The sequence below is a fragment of the Drosophila grimshawi genome, unplaced genomic scaffold, assembly GCF_018153295.1.
Source record: "Drosophila grimshawi isolate 15287-2541.00 unplaced genomic scaffold, ASM1815329v1 contig_1367, whole genome shotgun sequence".
Taxonomy (NCBI): domain Eukaryota; kingdom Metazoa; phylum Arthropoda; class Insecta; order Diptera; family Drosophilidae; genus Drosophila; species Drosophila grimshawi.
Genome location: NW_025062889.1, coordinates 2,879,806 through 2,903,848, shown reverse-complemented (window position 1 = coordinate 2,903,848; position 24,043 = coordinate 2,879,806). Strand labels below are relative to the sequence as shown.

The 24,043-nt window shown below is 37.2% G+C and overlaps 1 protein-coding gene across 11 annotated transcripts in view; it reads left to right on the top strand.

Moving 5' to 3' along the window:
- The window catches only part of LOC6569128 (dystonin), an 80,446-nt gene that overhangs the window by 6,000 nt on the left and 50,403 nt on the right, over positions 1–24,043 (top strand). For 4 of the 11 annotated variants that reach the window (XM_032741221.2, XM_032741222.2, XM_032741219.2 and 1 more), the window contains exons 2-4: positions 15,504–15,565; positions 16,321–16,410; positions 16,513–16,683. In XM_032741221.2, the coding sequence (XP_032597112.1) occupies positions 15,504–15,565; positions 16,321–16,410; positions 16,513–16,683 (323 nt within the window). Of the gene's footprint in view, positions 1–9,300; positions 9,867–15,503; positions 15,566–16,320; positions 16,411–16,512; positions 16,684–24,043 lie in introns of those variants that run through there. The other 7 variants (XM_032741216.2, XM_032741213.2, XM_032741209.2 and 4 more) reach the window with 5 other exon arrangements.

Below are 24,043 nucleotides of genomic sequence, written 5' to 3'. Positions count from 1 at the left end.
ATGTTTAGTTTTAGGAAAATATTCTTTTTAGCTGCACAATTTTCTGTATCCAACTAAAGTATTTCAATGAGTTTTATAAGAGATATGCTCTCAAAACCGGAGAAAAACCTTTCCTTTGCATATTCCCACACTCAGATGCCCCTTTTGTTTTGGTTTTACAGGGTATAAATACCGAAATTAATAATAATATGTATACAAAGCATTAAAAACAATCAAACAAATTTCATTTGCATTGCAAGGCAAACAAACAAAAAAATAAAACACAATATACAAGTACACAAATATTTAATTACGCTACTAATTGCCAGTGACGCCGACAATAATCATACACTTTACTCCACGAGGTCAAGAGACTATAAGCTCCACAACTCCCCCCTTTCGCTTCCCCCACTCCTCCCAACCCCACAACTCCTACACACTCCAAATGTTTTATATCAGAAATTGTGCAATGCGGTTTTTTTTGAGGCTGTCAAGTGTCACAATAAAAATATCTACAACAATAATACAAATAATTCCAACTAACACAAGTGTTTTTTTTTGTATTATTTATGTGTTTATTTTTTTTGTGCTATTCTCGCCCACAACTTCAAATGAGAGAATTGCAATGAGATCAGCGCTTGGGATTCACTAACTGACCAACAATTCCTAAATTGTTAAAAAAAAACTGCAATAACAACAACCAATAAGCGATTATAATATCATTTTTCGTGTTTTTATATTTTGGTTATTTATTTGTTATTTATGGACTGTTATACATATCACAGCTGTCCTCCATTTATTCAGTCTGTGCGGTGTGTGTGGTGTGTGTGGGAGGTTGTTCATGTTCGTGTTGTCCATGTCCATGACGTCACTGCTGAAACTGGCTTGCAAAACAAGTTGGCCTTTTCGACAACAACAATCGCGAAAATCATTTAAATGACATTACACGCAAATAAAAAAAACGCAAACAAGTGCGATTGTCATGTAATTACAACGGTGGTTAGGGCTGAGCGACTATGTGATACCCTAGAAATTAAGGGCAAGGTGAAGAGCTGGAGTAGAAATCGGAGCTTGAAGGGATGAGCAAGCTTTGCAGAAGGGCAAAGTTGAGCTTGAACGACTATGAGTTACCCTAGAAGGTAGGGTTAGCAGTGAGCAAGAATGGGCGAAGAAATCAGAACTTGAAGGGGGGAGAAAAGCGATCATTGCTAAAAGAAATGCTTGAACTTTGGGGGAGTTGGAGTTGGTAGAAGAAGGACTTAGACTAGAGTGTACCTTAGAGTCTAAATCCTTCTTCTAAGGAGTATTTACAGAAAGGGACTGGCAACGGAAATACCAAAAGGTTCTGGCTGAAAAATTGTATGTTGCAAGCGCCCCAATATTCTTTAAGGATTCAAAAATAGTTGAACAGTTTTGAAGATCCTTTGAAAACACAGAGAGCTGAATGCAATCAAGATACAGTTTCCCAATAAATCACAATAGAGTTGCCCTATATTCCTTCAGCTTTAATAACCTTTACCTAATCTCTCTCTCTCTATTCTTGACTTTGTATATTTTTTGTATGTCTAATCTATAATCATTGATTCTTGTTGCATGATCTACATATTAATACCACCAGCGATTTCATATTTTCATTATGTACTCTTCAAAATTTCAATTACGCTATCATTTTTTATTTTATACCAATTAATTGATTAAATTTCAAACTTTTAATGTTTGTGGAGTGCATTGAATAAATAAATAAGAAAAAAAGACAGCCAACTTTGAATTGCTAATGTGGAAGCCGTGCAAGACGTGTCTGGTCCCAAAAAACTTTAGCATTTAATCAATCAAAGTCTTTAATTAATGAACTCACGCTCAAAATACGCTCACGTAGCCAATACTCAGCCACGTATGTAATACACCCCATTTTGTTCCTACGTAAAACAGACGCGGTTCAAAAAAAGAAAGAAAAAATACGTCGCGACGCTGACGCCTACAACACGAAACCTGTCCAAAGTCTGGGTGTATGACGTGTGTGTGTGTGTGTAAGTGTGTGTGAGTGTGTCTGACTCTACTGGTAGCTAATACTCCGATAGGGGTCTCATGCTAGGGGTCGCGGTCGGGGTCGTGGTTGGGGTTGGGTCTTCATGTTCGGGGTCTGTCACTGGGTCATTTCGTGTTGTGTGTGTGTGGGGTCTCCAAAGTGAAACAAAACACTCGGTTTGTGTTTTACATGAAAATAGTGTCATTGTTTTATGTTTATCTTTCTCTCACCCTCTATCTTTCTACCTCTCTCTTTCTACACCTTTGTTTGCAAAACAAAAAAATGTGTAACTCTTTTTACAAAATTCATTGCACTCAGACAGGGATTCACTGCCACATTTTGACATATTTTCGCGTATTTTTCGGCATTGTTTCGAAATATTTGAGTGCATATTGAACAATCAGCTTAACAATAACAGTAATATATAACTGCAGTAATGTCTCCATCTTCAATTTTAAGCGTATGACTAATAAGTGAATAACTGAGCTGAGTGTTTGACTGACTGACTGGCTGAGTGACTGAGTGACTGATAAATAATCATTCTGCATAATTTGCCAACCGGCATTTTTTGTTTGTTTTTGCGCGGAAAACTGTGTCTGGGTTTTGTGACTTGGGTCGGGTCTGGTTGAGTGTCTTTGGCTGGTTTTTGTCATGAGACGGATGTGGCTCGTCGACAGGCGGCATTCTTGAGTTGGCCTGGGCGTCAGCGTGGGCAGCTTGTAATAGACGGCAATCAAAGCTTGGTTGCTTGCTGCTTAGCTGTTTTAGCTTCATTAATCGCATATTGCCCAACAGCGTTGAGTGGCAAAATGTGTAGCTAAAACACTCATGAGTGTTATTCATTCAATCAATTGAGTTATATGTATTAACAATGAAAGAAAGGTTTTTATTATTATTCTTGTGTGATGCACTCAACTAACTTTTAGTCATAAACACTCATTAGTCATTTGAGTTGAATATCAATTGATTATTTCTGAGTTCTACAACATCTGGAACAATTGAGAACAGGCAACACTCGCAAGTAATGGACACTTTAAGCACTCATGAGTGTTATTCGCGAATGATTTATATTGCAGAATTGAGAATAGCTTTCAAATTTATAGGTATTGACAACTAAGAAATAGTATTCATGTTTACCAAGGATCTATTCACTAACTTTTATTCATAAACACTCGCTAATCGTTTGAGTTATATATTTATTGATTATAGCCGAGTGCTAGTCGAATTTCTTGACATTTCATGTTGTACAACTTCTCGTCGAGCATTGAGAACAGCCAACACTCATGAGTGCAAGTCATGAATAATGGCCACTCGTGAGTGGCACTCGCTTTTATTCAGTACACAACAAAGCGTAAATAATTTATCAAGCGTTCATCCTTGCCGCTGACCTTGAACGGCATACAAAAACACAAGTTGGTTTTTGTTTTTTAATCCGCAGCTCAGGCAAAAAACAAAACTTTGAATAAAATTGCCAGGCGGCGATTTAAACACCCCCGCAAAAGTGCTGCTGGAATTTGCCTTGGTTTACATTGGCGTCCCCCCCTCTTGGCGTGCCTGAAGGCAATAAGCAATCAGCTGGCAATTAAACGTGGCCAATTGGAAATCAGCTTGAACGATTTACTTCTTGCCGAGCAATTACTAATTACAATTATTGAAATTTTGCGTAAGCGCGCCAAAGCTCGTTTTGCAACACCTACACATAAAAACACATACAGACACACGCACACGCAGATAGACGCCCAAGAGTGCAGCTCGCAATCTGAAAATCGCACTTGTTTTGATTGAGGCCGGCCACTTGAGCAGGAGAAGAAGAGCGAGAGAACGGGCAAGAATCACTCGAGTGCAAAGGCATGCAAATGAATGAAAGGCAGGGCTTAAGACAATCACACAATCACACGACAAACATGCACACACACACATACATGACACCACATACACGACACACAGACACACACATGCACACTTAAGCGTCGGGCATTAAGCCTACTCATTTCGCACTCGTATTTGGCGTTGGCTTAGTCACGAGTCCCAAGGCTCTGACGACCCGACTGACTCACTGATCAATTCGGCAATATTTGGCAAGTAGCAAAAAAAAAAACATTAATTACAGCCATGCATTTCCGTTAATTAGAATATGTCTGTGTGTTTGTGAGTGTGTGTGTGAAACTCATCTCAACTTTCCATTTTGATTGCTATTGCACTCACACGCACATTAAGCATACTTGCATTTAGCAACGGCAACGGCAACGGCCGCAACGGCGCAGGGTAAAGTGCTTTACGCACACGCAATGTGACGATTTTGTCTTTTTTGCGCTCAGCTGTTTTCTGCCTCTCTCGCGCGCTCTCTCTCTCTCTCTCGCTCTATGCGTTCGTTTGCTCTTTTTTTTTTGTTTGGCTGCTCTGTTGATGACTTGTTAATCTTTGCATTTCTACATTTTTATGGATTCCTTTACTATTTTTAGTTGTTGTTGTTGTTGCTGTTCGCTTTTTAGCTGCTTATGTTTACAAACGCAAAATGAGAGCGCCAAATAGTTCTTTCAACCGCATTATAATTGGTTTTTGGTCAGTGTGCTTGCCATACACCCAAAACAAAAATTTAGTAGTGTTCCAGTGTTTACCATTTTGCCGAACTTAATTTCCAATCTATTTTCGTGCACTTGCCATAAGGAAGTAAGGAGATTGTTGTGTGTTAGAAGAGCACGACCTGGAAACTGAAACTGCCACTAGTCGCAGCTGTCAAAAGTTTTGCTCTGCGCATCATTTTTTTCTTTTTCGTCTGCTTCTTTTGACATCAGCTATTAGCTGCTGCTGGGCTGCGTTCGAGCCAAATTAGGGCTTTTTGTTTATTAACGGCCATGACCATTAGCGGTTTATTTTCTCTTCGTTTTTTCAACATTTCTTACGTATTTTTCTATATTTTTTTTGCAAGCCCACATGCTTCAGCGCAGATTTGAACTATAAGCGGCTTCCTCTCGCGCCCGCAGTTGCCGCAATTAAAGACCCGTAGCAGCAGCAGCAGCAGAAAAAAATACGTCTCTTGACCAAATACATATGTGGCATATTTTTTTTTTTAGCTTGAGTGAGTTGCTTGGGTCGGTCATTCATACATGTGTAGCTCACACTCACACTCGCATTCTCTCGCTCTCACTCTCGCTCACGCACTCAAAAAAAAGAGTTGAGCTCTGGCTCTCTCCCACGATCATGCTCAGCCCACACACACAGACACATGCAGGCGGGCAACTCTGAGAGAGTGAGTGTGAAAGAGAGCGAGAGAAAGAGAGCGCGTGAGTGCTACACCTGCCCTGTCGCCAGTTTACGCATACAAGCAAACACACACACACATGCATGTTTGGCTGCCTGCACTGAGCACCCCATTCAAAATCGTTGCTTGTGCTCCGGCCGTGTTCTCAGTCCACTTTGAACAACGATACCGAGCGGTTGGCGTTCTCTCTCTGCAAGCAAAATTTGTTATTTCGTTTTTGAGTGCTTAAAAACACAGCAGTAAACCAGAAACAAAAACAACAACACTTTTGTAAATTTCTGCTGCCAGCGCGCAGTCGTTTTTCTAACTTGGCCCTAAGCAGCAGCAGCAGCAGCAGCAACGAGAACGCGGCTAAAAAAATAATATAATTGTCGTGTGTGAGTGAAAAAAAATTGTGCAAAATTTTCTGCACAGCCAATGAAGAAATTAAAAAGCGTTATAATTCTGACAAGCGCTTATATAAAATAAATAGTGTGTTTATCTATAGTGCGTAAATAACCAAAATAAACTATAATTTAGTGACTCAAGTTTATTGATTAAATGGAAACCATAGAATTTCTTTCTGCCTGTTGCTTATCAGTCAAAAAGCCAAAAAGGGACTGCAAATTTTGGAGTGCTTCTCTTCTCTTTCACTCTTCCTCGCTCCCCCGTGGGAAATACTTGTTGCAGCTGTATTTGTTCCGCTTGCGCCTGTTTTTGTTTGTCTATGTGTGTGTGTGTGTGTGTGCATTTTTCAAATATTTGCCAAACTCAAGAAACTTCTTTGCCATTGCTTTGTTGTTTTTTTGTTGTTGTTATTTTTGCCATTTATGTTGTTTGCCTGGCTTTTCATTCAATAACCAGTTTTTGGTTTTTTTTCGTGTGTGTGCGCTCTTTTTTGTATTTCTTTAATTTTCTTTATTTTATTTTATTTTTTGGGCGCTGCTTTTGAGCTGCCTTCGTTTCATTTTCGATTCTTATGCGCCTGCGTGCACCACGCACATTTTGTAGCTGTTCGTATTACTTACAGCTCATTTGTTTTCCACTGGAATTGCGCCGCAAATTAGTCATGCCAGACAGCAAAAAAAAAAAATGAAAAAGAATGTCTCACAACTCTCAACCATGTTCGTCTACCTGTGTGCACTTTTCACATTTCTTGCTGGCAAAATTCTTCAGCTCCTTCCACATGCCAGGCATAGTTTTACTCATTCTCTCTCTCTCTCTCTGTCTCTCTGGCGTTCTCTCTCGCTCACTGGAATAATGCAGCACACACAAATTGAGCGCTTAGAACATAAAAATTGAGCTTAGACTTTTAAGCTTGGAAAAGGCAAGACACACATAAACACACACACAACATGTGCATTGCGAGTGTAAGGTGTGCAACAGCAACAGCAGCAGCAGCAGCAACATGTGGGGAGACACAGAAATAACTGTGCCACACAGTGTTGGAAAAAGTGCAATGGAAATATGAGTGATGTGAAAAGTAAACAAGCAACAACATTTTTTTATGAATTATTGTGTGAAATTTTGCATGTGAATGAAAAACTACAAACAAATCAAAACAAAAGCCACAAAATATAAAATAACGAGAAAAAAATGTAACAAGTGAAAACGGACAAAACTGTGAAGAAAGCTGCCCATTAAATGAGCAACAACATTGAAAATATTACCAAATGAAAATCAGCGAATTATGCAAATCGAATTGCCCAAAAAAGAAAAAACAGCACAAATTGACTAATAATCATATGCAATTGGCAGAAAATTGAGTAAAAGTGCTATGCAAAACGTATTTGTTTCGTTACACGCCCCTCGTTTCAATTGCTGTGAAAATTACTACTTCAAATAAAAAAAAAAAAACAATGCACAATAACAAATAGCAGCAATAAACAAATTGAAAGAAAGACAAAAAAAAAATAATAATAGCAACAAGAGAGAAATTCAAAAAGATATTTATTTGTACAAGTATCTGAGTATCTGTGTCTCTGTATCTATGTCTGTGTGTTGAGGCTACTTTGTGACTCGTATCTAATCAGCGCGACAGCTTGTCTCATTGGTGGCCAGCTGCGTGTTGCGTGTTCATGCTATTATTTATTATTTATACATACATCTACATATTTATTTATTTATTGTGGAAGTTGTCAGGGCAAGTTGAAAGTAAGAAAGCCCCGCAGCTGCCACTGCTGCTGACCTCATGCAACCGAGAATTCAAACAAACAAAAAACGAGGCAAGCAATGCAAAGCAAGGCAAGCAGCAAGCAGCAAGCACCAAAGAAATTCCACTCGTAAGCAGCCAAAAATAACAAAGTGAGATACTCAACTAAGACACGGAGTGCAGAGTTTTGTCGCAAATGAAAGTACAATTTTTTATAGTGTCATTGTTGAGTTATTTCTTTTTTTTTTTCTTCTTTGAAAAAAAGTCAGCGACAGGAGACAAACAATTTAGATCATTGCTCGCTTTTACTTGCGCTTTTGTCGCTGTCTCTGCAGCTGTATCTGTAGACTGTAGTTGTATCTGTATCTGTAGCTCTGCATCTATCTGTCTTGCCAGCGAGGCAGCTGCGCTGTCTTGATTTCAATTTATCTTTATAATTTTCAATTTGCACCCTGAACCGCATCCCCTAAGCCAAAGACTGCAGCTAAAACTTGCGCCCTTCAGATAACCTTAAATGGTAGCCAATTGTCAGCTCGTTAAGTGTATTTCAAGGCGAAAATATGCACTTTGTAACTAAAGATAAGTCTGGATGATATTGCTTTAAAGCTCTAATAATATTAGTCAGAAGACAAATTAGTTTTTATTTCAAAATATATTCAAAGCGAGCAGCTTAACATTATCTCTTCATAATTTATTTTTACAAAAATTCTGAATGAATTATTGTAGAATATTAAGTCTAGATAATCACTGAATACTAATAGACCAAAAGCTAATCAGCTAAAGCTTCTAATAATATTATTCAACAGACAAATTAGTTTTTATTTGACAACATATACGAAGGTAGCTGTTAAAGATTAGCTTTCCATAGTTTATTATACTACAATTTTAAAAGAATTATTGGTGAATAGAAGCGATTGGAGATTATCTCTCCATAGTTTATTGTACTAAAGGCAGATTATCAAAGCAATCTCTAATTCCAAAGATCAAGCAAAAACTAAATTAGTATTTTGTATTAAATTTGTGAAACTTTAAGGAAACTACTCGAGAATCTAGCATTGCTTGCCATTTTAGGGCATTTCAACTTTTTTTTGTTGCTATTTTAAGGGTATTTAAACTTCAATGTGCTGATTTTCTTTTTTTTTTGCATTTATTTTTGTCAATTGTCTGTAGTTTTGTCGGTAGACAGTTCAAGAGCCGGACGACAAAATGCAGAAACAGCATGAGTCTGTCGTTCGTCTGTCACTTGCAGAAAACATTCTCAGATACAGATACAGATATGAACAAAGATACACACACACGCACACACACAGAGAGAGAGATAAATATGCAAAAGATACACGAGTGATACGCAAAGGCAACTGCGTGACCGGCGGCTCAGTTTTTGGCTGTCGGCCAATTGGAACAAAATGCCGGCAACACAGAGCAATAGGCAGAGAGACAGAGAGAGAGAGAGAGGGGGTGAAAGAGAGGGAGTGAGAGACAGAGTGCGAGCGAGATTCGCAAATAGACTTCCTCAACAAGAAAACGGGCAACAAACTTTTGCACTTTGTTTTATTTAGCTATTGCACTTGGTTTCTATTCTAATCTGATTTTTTTTGTTGTTTTATTTGCAATTCGATTCGTTGATTTCACGTTCAAGTACGCTGACTCATTTGGCTAATTTGCATTGGTTTCTTTTGTTCGCTGCAGAGCAGCTAATCGTCTCCAGGTCCAAGTTGTAGCCTTTCCCCATTTTGCTGTTCGTTCGTCAATCAGAGCAATAAAAATAAAATCACACAGTGCCATCCACAAAAAAAGTAAATAAAAATAAAATATAAACTCCAACAAAACGTGCTAAAAATAATAATAAAAAAAATACGCGAAAGCGAAAGCGATTTCCAAGTGTGCCAGAGTTGAGTGTGTTGTGCGCATTTCATGACAACGCAAGATGACATCGCATTCCTATTATAAGGATCGTCTCGGCTTCGATCCCAATGAGCTGCAACATGAGGCAACAACAACAGCAGTCAGTCAACACCACCAACATCAACAACAACACAGCACCAATTCGATGAAACGGAACAGCTCGAGGCAGACGCATCACCATCACCAGAGCTATCATCATGCCACAACAACAACGAGCGGCAGCTCAGCCGCATCGCCGGCACGAATCTCTGTCTCGCCGGGTGGCAACGGTTCCCTCGAATATCATCAGGTGCAGCGGGAGCAACGCGATCGTGAACTCTATGCAAATGGTCATAGCCACAGCAGCAGTCCGCATCATCATCATCATACGCAGCAGCAGCATCATCATCAGGCGGCACATCGTCATGGTTCGCATGGATTGATCGAGGCTAGTCCGGCGGCCAAGAAGGCCAAACACTCGTCAACGCAGTCGCAGCCGCAGGGCGGTTACGAGGATGCGTTGACGCAGTTTAAAGGTACCATGTCCATTTGGGATCATTTTATTGAAGATTGGGATATTATGCGTAAGTCGGCAAAGGTTCAGTTTTTCCACCATCGTTCGTTCGTTCGTTCCCTCGTTCGTTGTTTGCCGTTACTCATTAATTGGATACTCGTTTGCTTGCTTGCGAATAGCTCCTGTATTTTCTATTTGTTCAACTAACAAAATTCCTTAACTTGTTATGTGGCGAGTATCTCTTTAAGATCGTTACCGACTACTCGTCACTTGTTTCTGATTCAACTTAAAAAATATATGAGTACTTGCTACTTGTTACTCTCTACAAGTAGCTTGCAACTCGTTCCCCCGCTAAAAGCTACCAAGAGCTACTAATCGTTGTCAGCTACTCGTTACTGGCTTCTTTTTTTCAGCGAGTTGCACTTGCCACTCTTCACAGCTCTTTTATTTAGCTTTATTATAAATTTGGCTTATTACTCGCTGCCCCTGAACCCTTACTCGTTACTTATTACTCCCCGGCAGATTGCTTTAACTAACAACTTATAGTTTGTTTCGCCAGTTGTGTTTCCTACTAAGCCAAGCGCTATTTTAAAAATGATGCCGCCTGCGGAAATGATTTGCATTTTGGCAATGCTTAGCTAAAATCTTGATTAAAAAATGCTTGCATAATTCTAATTCTAATTATGTGATTATGTGATACGCTCTCTAGCTTTTAGCAGCTGTGTACCGAACAGAGTTCAAGGTCGCAGCTTACTCATAAATTATAGTTAGTATATGTCTTTTAAATATGCGCAAGCGAAGTGTAAACGATTTGACAACTTTCTGTTTATGAAAGCACTTTGATTGAGCGACCCTGACCATGAATATTGATGGACATTTAACACGCCCGTCCAAAAAGAGTGGATAGCCAAAACCGAACCCATGTTTACCGCACACATTTCACCACCTTAAGTTTATGCTTTATATAGGTGTCTCATTCGTCGCCGTCATCGTCCGACTCAGAGTCAGAGTCAGAGTCATAGTCAGTCCCCTTCTGAGCTGGTCACGGCATGCAAAGTTATGTCAATATTAATTTAACGTTGCTTCAGCACCAAAAATATTTCTTCCAGTTCTTGTTTTTTTTTGTTTGGTTTTTTTTTTTTTTTTGCGAGCGTAAATATTTGAAAACTGGTTACTGACAACGTTTCTTTGAGTTGTTTTCGTTCTTATTGCGGTGTGTTGGTCAACCCCAACAAAAAAGTAAGTAAGAATGTTCTAGCGAGAAAGCTCGACTGGTGAATACCCTAGTTTCAGTTGTTGAATACAAGTTAAACAATAATATATCACGGTTTTTTATATGTCAATAAGAAGGCGTTATGGTGGCTTTTGCCATTGGTAATCGATTTCTGTCGAAATAGGGGAAATGGGAAGAGTTATCGATTAGGGGAACTTATATTCCAATTTTAAAGTCTCTAGTTCTGAGATCGTCTTCTTCATAGATCGACTATTGATGATGATAACGAATACATTGACCTTATAGGCTCACAGATACTTCCATCTGCCTGTTGCATACTTTTGCGCAACTTCAACGTACCCTTTTGTTGTAGGGCATACAAAAGTCAACTACAAACTGCGGCAATTAACTCTCTCGCCTCAAACAAATTAGTCGTTGTTCCTCGAATTCCTCGAATTTTGTGTGAGTCTCAAATATATTTGATAAATAAATATCTATGTTTGTGCACAAAACATAAACCAGTTTATAATTTTCCAATTTACGATAAAAAAAAACCAACAGTTTAACGAGATTTTTATGTTGATTTGTTTATTAATTTGACTTTTGTGCAAAGTTGACACAAATCTGTTATCGTAAAACTGTTAGATATGCAAAATGCGATTCAAATGTGCTTGGATTTAAGCCATTTTGCCTAATGTGTTAATGGGGAGCGGCGCTTACCTTTATAATTTGATAAATGCATTTAAAATGCCTTTGCAAATTCCATTGCTGTCCAAGCGAACTTTGAGCTCATCAAGTACAATAACGTGTGTATATATAGGCCATATATCGACGTGTCTAAATGTGTATAAATACTTCTGACCGAGTCGTTATGTTATTTTATCAAAAACAAATCACCTAAGTCTATTATAAAGAAAGCAAATAATGACTTGCAGATACCCAGCAATCTATTGAAATTCTTTGATTTATATTTATATATTATATATAGAGATTTGTGAGTTGTTTATATTCTTGAAAGAAAAACTCACCAGTTGGCTCATACACACTCACAACTTTATTATACCCCTCTCGTCATAAACATTTATACTATTTACAGAGTATTAATGAGACAATTTATCACACAATGCTGCGTCGTATTTATAGGCACTTGCATAATGAACTAAACTGGCCGAAACGCACGCTTATCACAGCTCAAGTAGAAATTCGACTAATTACGCGTGTTTACCAAATTGTCACTATTATTATTATTATTTATATTATTATTATTGTTGTTGTTGCTGTTGTTGTGGTCAATCAACGTCCTTCGCTTTAGTTTTCCGCTGACATTGAAGTGCGCTAATCAAAAAGAGCGACGACACAATGCAAAAATAAACATTAACGAACTTCGAATATATATATATATATATATATATTTATATAGATGTATTGGTATATGCGACTGAAGTCGACTAACAGCAAAAACAGTAAAAGAGAAATAACAACAACGAAATACGTTAACAGCAAAATACGTTAACAGCAAACATTTAATTGTGGAAACGAATTCAACTTAGAACGTGACATCATCACGCGCTCGCAAATACCAGATAGCATTTGTAGCTGTGTGTGTGAGAGATACACACACACACACACACACACACACACACACACATGCACATTTCTACACCTTTTTGTGTGTTGTCAAAATTGAAGTGAACTTTATAAATTTATGAACTATGATGATATGCTGAGTAGCGTTGTGTGTGTCACTCTTATAAATGATAAACTGACTGTATGTGAATGAGGAAACCTAACACCAAACCGGGTGCAGCAAGTTTGGATACTATAATTTCTCGATCTGAATCTCTGCAAATCTCTGTTGTCAACTATATGTGTGACTTCTCGTCACGAAATGTAGATCAAGTTTGTGGCACATTTTAGTTATTTCCCACAGTCACATCCGTTTCGAGATCTCAAAATTGCACATGTTATAAAATACATGTGAAATTTTATATACTTATAGTTAAGCATCCGTTATTATCATAATAATCATATAAATTAGATGGGATTTATGCCAGAAACTAGTTCATATTGATTGGGCGCTTGTGAAGGCATTATATTATTATTAATGGCGGCATGTAAATGCACGATAGGAATGTGGGCATAATTAAGGACAGCCTGAAGCTCGGTTGGAAAGTGTTTAGCAATCGATAATTATCGATATGTGGCGCTCTTGGTGGTACACGGAAAGTTGTTAACAGTTTCGAGTTAAGAATTCATTAGCCACTGTTTGCAAAATAACTCAAGTGCAAACTAAGGCCCCCCATAGGCATATTTAAAAGCTAATTTTGAAATTTAATACTAATCGATAACAATCAATGAGTATCGTTTGTTTTTTTGTTTTGATTTTTTACTGGAAGATTACTGAGAATTGAATAGGCTGCGATAATAACCCCAAGTCAACTGCAAGCGCAGACAATTAGATAGAAATAACACTGAATGGATTTGCCAGCTGTGCTTGAATGAATGAATGCCTAATTAGGGACGGGGGAGGATGCCTACGGGGGGGCGTTGTTAGTAACAGATATTTTTGCACATTGGTATATCTTGTGAGTCATTAGCTGATTAAGTAGAACTTTAGCTTAAGCTGCTGCTGAGTTTCTGTTTTTTAGTCAGCAATAATTAATACACACTCACAAGCGCAATTAATAACTCGCTAACTGCCTTCACACAAAGAGAGTGAGTGAGAGAGAAAGAGAGCGACAGACAGAGAGAGAGAGAGAGAGAGAGAGAGAGTAAAGTTTTTGACTCTCTTTTGAGTCTATTTTTGTTACTTCTACTCACTCTGCTGTTGTTCTTTATCGAGAGTTTTGCTGTGTACATATAAAAAACCAAACACAACAAAGTCTTCTTTTTTTCTTTTTGCACTTTTTTGTTTTGCTTTTGTGTTTCGGTTTCGCACACTGTTTTTATATTTGCTATGCACTTCAATTTATCGGGTTTATTAACCGTAAAACTTCATTTACAACTATTAGTATTACTATATGTACCTTAACACTCGACTTGATATCAGTCAACTGGGCGCTGAACTCTATTGTTCTACATGCTTTTTTTATTTTTATTTTTATGGATTTACAGCGCGCTTTGTTGTGCCCGACTATCGCTAATTTCATGCCTATATTCGATTAGATTTGGCGACTTCGACTAGGCAAGATTTCCATTCTTTATATGAATGATATGAGGTATTAAACCGAACCAAATATAAACTATGTGTCAAGAAACTGTTTTGACAAAGGAACATTTCATATATTTCCAAATATAGTTCCAATTAGTTAAAACTCTTAACAAGACTCATTAACTTACTTTGAAATTAAAAAAAAAAACAAACTTATCCATTCTTTGATCTGTTGTGTAGATTTTGGAGTCTGCTTTAATCCGCATGCAATCGAAACTTTCATATTCGAATGCATTTTGAGTTCATTAAGAGACCTGTAGTCCAATAAAAGTTATTCAATGCTGAAATATTCATATATTATAATCACAAATGTAATGTTTTCACTTTGATATGAATAAGTGATTTACATGCTTATTCCATTTTAGCATGTAAATCCGATTAGATTTGAATCCGCTGCTGATGAGTCATCTAACATGCGTTTGATATGAAATTGAGATACCCTATTTGTTAATGTCAGTCGCCACAGTTAATACTCGATTAGATTCGTGTTCCCAGAAAAAAAAAAACAGATTTGCTATGAATGACGTCCGATCTGGACTATTGATGTGCTTGGCACTAATTGCACTGCTGCTTAAAGCGCTTAACATGTGTAAAACTAATCAATGTTAATATAAAAACAAAACTAGCCCTGCTAACGGGTTTTTTCTGAACACTATTATCTATAGATAGGGCAGTTGCTATAACTCTTCTCTACCGCTCTTTCCCTCTCTCTCACTGAGTTGGTCAGCTACGCCTTTGTTTATAAATCAAGTCATAACTTATCAGATTGCTGGCCTTATCGGACTTTGGCCAATGTCAGTGCTTGAGGCCCCGAGATTTATTTAGACAATGGACATGTGTACAAAACTAATTACGTAGCAACAACTTAAATGAATTGTTCAATTAAAGCAGCAACAACACTTACAACAAATAATAGCCACAAACAGGCTAATTAAAAGTTTAGGCCATAATTCAGAGCCCACGCTTTAAATATCCCGCATATAATTATTATAGATGTATAAATTTGATATTGATTCGTATTTATTTTTTGTTTTGTTTTCAAAGTAGGCGTCTAATTTTCGCATAAATTATTTCTGTTTGATGTCGTCAGCTCCTGCAGTTTAGATCATATCATATCAAGAATTTGCTCTTGTTTTTGTTTATTTATTGTTAAACGGTATTTTTACGAATGACTTAACAGTTGCATGATTCCTAACCGACAAAAAAAAAAACAATTTGTATAACTTTTATTATAGCTTAGTGTTTTAATATACATAAACCTTTCTCGTTTCACGTTGCTTTAGACGAACGCGATGCCATTCAAAAGAAGACTTTCACAAAATGGGTTAACAAACATCTTAAAAAGGTGAGTGCATAACAAAGCCCAAAGATATCATCATCATCATCATCATTATCATTATAATCATCATCCACACCATATTATTATCAACATTACCTTAACTGGTTCAGTGCTCCATAAAAACCGCTCGAAAACTGCCCACATGAATGAACATAGTCTTTGTTTAGGATATCTTTAGCGCTATACTATTAAACTTTTTCACTAAATTCAAACTTTATATATATATTAAATATATTTTGAAAATACATGCAGCATTGGAAGTATGCCAAGGTATAATTTCTATATAGTACAGCTGTTGTACTTTCTTTTTGCATATATATGTATGTGTATTATATATACCCCGATTTCTTACAACTCTTAATGAATTTACAGACTTATACCATGCTACACGTTTGTGTTACCACAAATGGTATACCTTGTTGTACACAGTCTGTAAGTTTCCAATGCAATCAGCAATTCAACTTTTGTATATAAATGTTGTGCATTATTCTTATGTTTTTATTGCTGCAATTTTGTATTATAATATTTGCAATTTTTTTTTATAATATCTTTGCATATTTTGAGGTAACTTTGGTTTTCCTTCGTTGTTGTTGTTGTTGTTTTTTCCCACTAAATGCACTCGCCCACTAACTACTCTTAACTCGTTGTAATCGTTGTGAACACCAACTAAACACCCTTGCATGTCACATAACCTTACAACTTTTACTTTTAATCTGTCGTCTAACTTGTTTGTTTTTTATTTTTGCTTTTCCGCAACACAGGCCAATCGACGTGTTGTGGATTTATTTGAGGATTTGCGCGATGGTCACAATTTGCTTTCACTCTTGGAGGTGCTATCTGGCGAACACCTGGTAAGTGTTGTTAAACTCAAACTCAAACTCGATTTAAACAACACTCGATCAACATCCAACATCCTGTCCAAAACTTGACTCGTTTCCTTTTTCTCCAAATAGCCACGAGAGAAGGGTAAAATGCGTTTCCACATGCTGCAGAACGCACAAATGGCGCTCGATTTTCTGCGCTACAAGAAAATCAAATTGGTCAACATACGTGCCGAAGATATTGTGGATGGTAATCCCAAGCTTACACTCGGTCTGATCTGGACAATTATATTGCATTTCCAGGTAAGTGAACTAGTTTGCTTTTTTATTGCCTTTTACAACTGCTATTAGAGATAAACTTAAATGGAGCAAGTTTTGTTTAAATGTGACCAGTATACTCGTTATACTGCTTACACGGTTTACTCGTTATAAATAGTAATCGGGAGAAGCTCTCGTTATAAACAAAAAACGTTATAAAATGTTATAAGTGTCACTATAGATACACTTACTCGTTACTGATTTACTCGCTACAACTACATGGAAATAGTTAAATTTAGGCATTATAAATGTTTAAGTTTGAAAGAAGCGAGTGTTGGTTAGCAGAAAGTTCTCGTTGCACAGCTTACTTGACGTATTTATTGTAGTTACTCGTTAATTTGCATACTCGTCACATAGACTACTCGATACTTCCCCTACTCGCTATTTTCCCTGCTCCACTTACTCGCTTCAACTGTGTACAAGAAGTACTCCATACACTCATTTACTCGCTGCAACTGTTGTTTTTTTTTGTATAAATGGAGCACGTATTGGTCATCAGTAGGCAGTTCCACGAAATGTTGCCCAACATGGGGCGACACTTTCAAAGTCGGCAGCGGGGCAGCGACGCATCGCCCACACACACACACACACACAGAGACACTCATACAACGTACAATTGGGCGAATAAACAGTTGGAGTCCGTCTGAATGAAGGTGACCCTCAAATTGGCCGCCCAATTCGTGAGATCGTTAACAAAACTGTTCACACACAGCTAAGAAAACAAAAACAAAAACCAAAAAAAAACATTCGTTTTCATTTGGGCGTTTTTAGCTGTTGTTGTTGCTGTTGCTGTTATAGTTTCGCCATCGATTCAACAACTGCAACTGAATTAAGTTTAGTTTAGTTCAGCCCACACACACACCCGATTACTCGTTTCATGTGTGTTCATTCAGTTTCATTTAGTGTATGTTTCATTTCATTTGTTTGATTGTAGCCAAGCGATTCATTTGGAGCCACATCTACTCCTACCCAACAACAGCAGCTGCTATTTTTACAGCCTCTGGCTTGGCTATTGTTGTTGTTGTTGTGGTTGTTGTTGTTGACTTATTTTGGCGAACGCGGCGCTGCCTTAAAAGGCAGCCAGTTTACCTTCTCTTCACCACCACCACCAGCAGCAGCACCATCGCCAAACGTTGACTGACACACATAACCAAGTCCAAGTGGCTGCTACAGTTCGTCAACTGATTGTTGTTGTTGTTGTCCACAAGGCCGCCACAGATCAGGCACTTGGCCACTTGGCCACTTGACTGCTGGCCACCTACACAGTCGGGTAATAAAAAAAACAACAACCACAACAACAAAACTTGAAAAACACTAATAAAAGGTTCCCGGCTGGATAAACAGAATGTTGTGCTTCTCGGCATAATGAAGTTGTTCAAGTTATAGCATAGATTTATGGACAAATTTATCTGATTCATTTTCAATGAAAGTTTTAATAGATGCGCTCGACATATAAAAAAAAAAACATTGAACGATCAACAATCAATCTGATATTTTCATTTAAGAGTTTACTAATTGTTGCCCCTGAGCATTGGAATTGATTGATGTAATCAATCATATTGGAAAACTTTATGGAAATGTTGAAAAAGTTATAAATGATAACAAATCTATTAGATGCGTCTCTTCGAATGAGTTATAAAACTTTTGCAGCTTTAAATTCCAAAAAAATGCAGAGAAGTTCAATAAAATTAATTTGCATAATGGATACATATATTTGATGGGTCTGACTAATTTTTATAGCTTAACAAACTGGATTTTAATAGACAGCTAAAATCGACTTCAAAGGTTTTGTTTGCATTTGCAAGTATCTTAAAATTCAACTTCAACTTAAAGTTACTGCTGCTTAACTTGGCCATAAATTATTAAATTGCTTTTACTTCCAACTTCCAACTTGACACTTTTTGCTTTAACTATGTGACATAAACCCTTTTTAATTACTTATATTTATGTATGTATTTAATTAGTTATGACTTTAACTTTAACTGCAAATTAAGACTTTTTGCTTTTTCAATATGGGTTTTCCATATCGCGAAAGTTTGCTGTTTAAAAATAAATCCCCCGCTGAATCTGTCATTAGTGTGATATCAGAGGCCAACTTAAAGAGTTGCAGCTTGCAGAGAAGCTGTGCGCTTAGTCATCGATTGTTTGTCATGTTGCATATTTCCGCACTGCGTTCGTCTCCAAGTCTGGCTGCCAGTCTTCGTCTCCGACTCAATCGTAATGTGTGTCAACAACAACAACAACAGCAGCAGTTGAAACTAGATGCAATTTAAAACTCGGGTATTTCGTAATTTGTGACGGCGCATGCCGCACAATGTTGTTGCTGCTGCTGTTGTTGTTGTAAGTGCAACAACATTGCTCGTTCGGCGAGGCGGCTCGGATTGATCGATGGCGCGCATAAATGCTCAATGATGCTGCCAGTCAGCCGCGATGGCAGCAACAGCAACAGCAACAACGACAACAACTGTTGTTGCCTCTCATGGTCGTTGTTGTTGTCGTTGTTGCTGCTGCAAAACGGCGGCTGATTCAATTGAGGCAAAACGAATTGTAAATCACTTGACAATGTGAAACTCAATCGCGCGTCATTTACTGTTTATGTTATTTATTATTTCTTGCTGTCTCGCTCTTCGTTTGCCCCCCCATTAGTCTCGTGATCCAAGGATTTATGTATATTGGCGTGCCAGCCTGTGTTGCGGGTGTCTCTCGCTCTCTCCATCTCCTTCCCACTCTTGCTGTCTTTGTATCTTTGTATCTTTGTTTCAGTATTTGCTGCTGCTGCTGATGTCATTTGTTTGTTTCGTTCACTTCGCTTTTTTTTGTTTTGTACGCAATGATGCAAATTTGTGATCGCGACTTAAAAGGATATTTCTTTTTCTTGGCGTTGCTTATTATATTCGCATATATACAACCAGCGCACCCTATAGCCCCAAAAATGGTTAAAACTAAAAAAGAAGGGTGCAATCAAGAGTTGTGCAAGTAAGGAGTGGAGTTAGTTGGAGAGTTCGTTAAGGCAAGAAATTGATGTGACCAGTTTTTTCATATCTCTCTTCATTTATCAATCACATTTATTTCAACACTCATTGTGCGAATAGTTTTAAACAGTTAAAGTTAAGTTATTTTGTATATAAACATGAGTGATTTGTAATATTCCTTGGTTAAGAGTAGAAATCATTAGTTGAACATATATCTATCTGTACTTAAAACTACAGACTTACTACTTTAATTTCAAATGACAACTCGACAACAGCTATAAAACTCCAAAATCTGATAAGTCTGTTCACAAATGCCAAAAACATGTTCTTGTTTTATTTGTATGTCGCATTAAGAATTCTACTCACAGCAGTGATTTAAATCAATTGCAAACACACATTAAACGCAAATTAAGAACAATTTTTTAGCATTTTTAGTGATGTTAATCTTTTTTGTATGCAATTTTGCATATTTAAATTGTACACTTAACTCACAATTGTGTCTCTGGGCGACTTTGTTCAGCAGCTCGATTTGAGATCTCGACTCGAATCAATTTCAATTATGACATAATGCCTATTTATACGGCAATTGCATAAATATGCGCATTGTTATTTATTTGTTGTTGGGTGTGTTGTGTATTAAATTCAATTAAATGGCGCATTTTTTAGGTCAATGTGCATACAACAAACTGAGAAAAAAAGCAAATTTAATTCCCAATCGGAGGCGATGCCAATAAATTGCCAGCAATTTGCCAACGGCAGCCGGCGGCAGTTTTTTTGTAACGCTGCTTAGCTTATAATTAAGTTATAAATTCTACTGTAAAAACTAATCGCTACGATCTATGAAACACCCCCAAAGCTGCGGGGGACTGTGCAGAAGAGGAGCTTAACTTCATTGTGTTGTGTCTTTTTTGCCAATTTGTGACAGGCTTGTTGCCTTGACTTTAAGCGCGCCTCGCTTACTTCCGGCAACTGGAGATATTTAGTTGTTGTTAAGCTGTGCGCTCAATTGTTCAATTTGAGCACAACAAAAAATGTATAAATTAATGGCACAAGCTGACAGTGCAGCGTGTCGGACTAAAATATACCCTTTCAAAAACTTTTACTTAAAGTTCACTAAGGAAATTACTCGATTTACCGAGCTAAAACCCATTTAAACACAAAAAACGTATGCTAGCTGTTATATAGGACTACTCGACTTTGACTCCTAATACCCCTTAACAAGTTTGTATAAGATATGAAAAGGTGCCGCTTGCCGGCTACTGGCAACAATGTGGCAAGTAACCTGTGAAATCTATGTCGAATTACACCTGACAAACGTTTTTATTATAAGTTACGGCTAATTTTCCACAAGCGCAATTTTGCACATTATTCAACGCTCGTTTTGGCTCAAGTGTTTCTTTATTTTTTGTTGTTGCTTTGACAGATACAGATGCGGCTGCTGTATTTGGTCAGATTACCATATAAAATGTGTGTGTGCGAAATTAGAAACAACAGTTGAGGTGCCCAGACATTAAGTAAGCAGATTCCAATCTCTTTTTCTCTGTCTCATTTCACACACAAAGCAAAGAAAGTATCTGACAGATACTTTTTATTTTTGCGCACCTCCTACAGCTTCAGTTAAAGTTATACAAAAAATTCTCACGTCATCAGCTTGGCAGCTTGAAAGCCATTTGGTATTTTGATTTATTATAAGACGTCGCGGTATTTGTTACAATAAAGTCAATGACAGCCAATTCTAACCTTCAAGGCAGGTGGAAATAATGAGATATACAACAAAAAAAAATGCAAAAAAGAAACAGAATTATTTCTCGACAAACAAAAAATGTGTTTATGTTTTTGCCCTCTTCTGTTCATGACATCAGCCATATAGCTCTTTATAGCTGACCCGTCTCGTCAAAAAAGTGTCGCGTACTCAGACAAAAAATACCTTAAAAACGAAAGACTTCAACGCAAGCAACGAACTTGCCAGCTGAACCAGAATTATATGAAAAATGCACTTATACGTCGAAATTTATGACACTGATGACGGAATTTTGCTTATGTTCAGCGTGGGCAGCTGCTTAAAAATCGAAAATCTATATAACCGAATATCTATATATATATTTAGCTCTTCATAAAATCTTTGAATACTTTGCCATTTGGCCATTTCATGAATAAATCGAACTGGCTTTGCTGCTTTTGCACAAATATGGCGCGAATGGTTGATTGGAGCATTCATTCAATACAATCAATACACTCAATACGCTCATTACTGGCCAGTTTAGACAGCGAGGCGCAACCACGCAAATAACAACAGAAACGTATAAAAAACATTCCGCATTTTCGTATGCAAATGCTAAGCTAGCCATATAAGTAAAGATCAGTTTAGATCAATACTACTTACATGCGGCTCGAACGTGTCTCAATTCACATATAATTAATATGAATGAACAACAATTTCAGCCAGAGCCTGAGATACTCTCGTCACATCTCAAGTACGTATCGCTGATTACACACAAGCCTTCTCTCTATATTCTCATTCTATATACATTGTTTAATTTATAATTTTATAGTATGGCTGACGAGCCCACACGCTGCTTTGACAGCGATAGTAAAATCGGTCAGGAATGTTACATATTTGGCGAGCCAAATCAGTTGACTGGCCTGCCCACATACTGCTATGCTAGCAGCAATCACATAACACGTCGTCTCAAAAACCAAATTACTTAATTACTAGGTTCACATTCTGATGGAACAGCTGTTTCATATACAAATGCTGTAATGTTGTAATTTCTGTACTCGGAGGAAAACTGACATGTTAAAAATGACCAAATTCCTAGAAGTACCCTTCCTTTACTAACTTGCTGTAGATCTGTCTGCCTGGCATTTAGATTCTGAAAAACAATATATTTTTGTTTACATCGTGGTCTCCAGATAAATACTATATCTGAAAACAATGATCATTAGTTTTTCACACTTCTTGTCCAAGTACATAGCAATAATTCTACAATTTCCTCATTCGACACACATACTTGGTTTAATTGTATCCATTTTGCTTAAACGGAAATCACAACAGATTTGTTTCGTATTGGGTTACAAACTGATTAGAACAGTGCTTAGGATTCCAATCGAGTGTGTGTTGTTTTGTGGGGGTTAGGAATCTTATTGCAGTAGCATTGAGAGGCGCTACTGTTTGGATGGGCTAACAACACTCCCGTTTTAAGCTATTTTGTTTAGCCACCACAAACAGAACAGCACGTTCCAGCTAAGTGCGAAACGTATCTCAAATTACAACACAAATTACAAATTAAATAGACAATGTACAATTGTTTACAACTGCGCTTGCATCATGTAATTATTAATAAAAAGTCTGTCAAGAACTTAGTACTCTCTAATTAGATTTGAGACGAGTTGGCATCTGTTCTACTGCTATTGACTTGTGTTGAATGAAAACAGCAAACAGCAAAATCATATTTATTAGCTGTTGAAAAGCGACTGTTAACTTATTATGTTTGCCTGGAAAATATATTTATATATGCTTGTATATATTTATATATATTTATATATATTTATATATATTTATATATATTTATATATATTTATATATATTTATATATATTTATATATATTTAAAGATAGATAAATAGACTCGTGCTACGGAACAGCTGCAGTTACTACCTTTTAACCATGTAGGGCTGTAACATGTAACATGCTAATTAGCTCATGCTTGGCAACAAAAAGTATGTGATTTGACTGACTCCCTATCTGTCTGTGGCTACCTCTGTATGTCTATCAGTCTGTCTGTCAGTTACTACCTGCCTCCACTCATTGCGCCCCTTGAGTACGTGTAGGGTTATAGCTATATAGCCACATAAATCAATCGTTACGGTATTTCCGGTCTATGTAGTGGTCTATGCAAGTGATACATTTTATGGAGATTTCAACACCCACTCTCGTCTCAATGGCACTTTCTAGCCGCCATATATGATGCAAAATGCGGTGACAGTTTGTCTTACCATATTGAGATCGTGCTAAAGCGTTTAGAATGTGCCGCGAACGCGTTTTAATTGCTGCACTGTAAATGCATTTCAGCATTCAACTTATTGCAATTTTTTTGTAGATCCGATTGTAAAACATTTTGTAAAGTCATTTGTCACTTTGACTGAGCTTTCAGCTATTCATTTTGCTGTCGAATTCGATATTTTTCTCAAATCACGCTGTTAGTTTAGATCTAGAACTTATTTAGACTATTTTTTGCTTGTCTCTTAGGTATGCTAATTAAATTAAATTAGTGCATGTTTAGAACAGTTGAAAGAAAATTGTCTAAGCAGTTATTTAGTATTCATATTTTGTACATTTAAATTGCAATAGGTCTTTAAAATGACTTTGTCACT